At 37.1% G+C, this 1,199-nt stretch overlaps 1 protein-coding gene across 1 annotated transcript; it reads left to right on the top strand.

The window, feature by feature from the left end:
- Positions 1–740: 740 nt before the first annotated feature.
- SARC_16698 (hypothetical protein) lies at positions 741–932 on the top strand (the record flags this gene model as incomplete). Its single annotated transcript, XM_014289201.1, has 1 exon — positions 741–932. A coding segment is annotated over one exon (192 nt), but the record flags the coding sequence as incomplete, so codon positions are not given.
- Positions 933–1,199: the final 267 nt, after the last annotated feature.

The raw sequence follows: 1,199 nt of genomic DNA, 5'->3' as shown, positions 1-1,199 counted from the left end.
ATGAGGATGCAGAGATTTTATATATATATATATACATATATGTTGTATGTATATGCATATATATATATCATATATATATGTGCATATATGTATATATATTTATATATATATATATATATATATATATATATATATATATATATATTATTATTATATTATTATTATATATATATATATATATATATATATATATATATATATATATATAAGCATTATATAACCCATATATCCTGCATTACCCGCATCACGTGCAGAGGTTGACACACGGGTGGCCCTGGGGTATCTGTGTGACAACTATCAGAAACACTACAAACAGTTCAACATGCGCGCAGTCAGAGAGCCCTTTCTGCCGTGTGAGCTGGTGTCGCCGACAGACCCCAATAAGAAGCAGACTGTGTACTGCTTACCCTCTGAGTGCTTCTCCTTGGTCCAGGTAGGTAACCGAGACCACTGATATGTGTAATTATTTGGACTCAACCCTAAACGCTAAACCCTATATGGGGACAATTGAACCCTAAACCCTATACATAAGGGCAATGGGACAGATTCGAATTATACCTCTGAATCTGTTCTGTGCATACGTACAGACATTGTTTGCTATTGGTTTGAGTATTTTCTGAAATATAAATTTCTTAGTTCGTACCCATATCCGCATATAGGCTACCAAGACATCACAAGCCTCTATACCTGGTTTGATTTCGTTTAACATGGTTTTTATGTGTATATTTGAATCTGAACAGGCGCATATCCTTCGTTTGCCGGTGCTCGAGGAATCGTACCGTGCGTACGCACAGACAATCTTCGCAATGGAGAAGTTCCCTAACGCAACCGTTGTAGCTAAGGCGATCAAAGCCCACAAGCCCCAGACACACAATGCTAAACTTGTGTTCGAGTACCTTTCCTCGGCAAGATCTGCTCATCCGGGTAGGTAGAATACGTGACCGATGACTCGGCTTTCAGGACCGATTTGTCCCGAATAGGATTTTTTTTCTTATCTTTGTGGGAATCGTTTTGCAATATTCGCTGTTGCTATGGAGGTACGTTCATGGGAGTGTGGATAAGTGCAATATGTCGACATGAACGTGGCTGAGCTATAGTTTGTGCTCTTAAAACCTTGCGTTTGACTGATAACTCGTCAACGTATATTTATATATATATATATATATATATATATATATATTATAACATACATATACACC

This window comes from Sphaeroforma arctica (assembly GCF_001186125.1).
Source record: "Sphaeroforma arctica JP610 unplaced genomic scaffold supercont1.8668, whole genome shotgun sequence".
NCBI classification, from domain to species: domain Eukaryota; class Ichthyosporea; order Ichthyophonida; genus Sphaeroforma; species Sphaeroforma arctica.
Note: the sequence above shows the minus strand (reverse complement) of the source record. Positions and strands in the feature narration are given on the sequence as shown.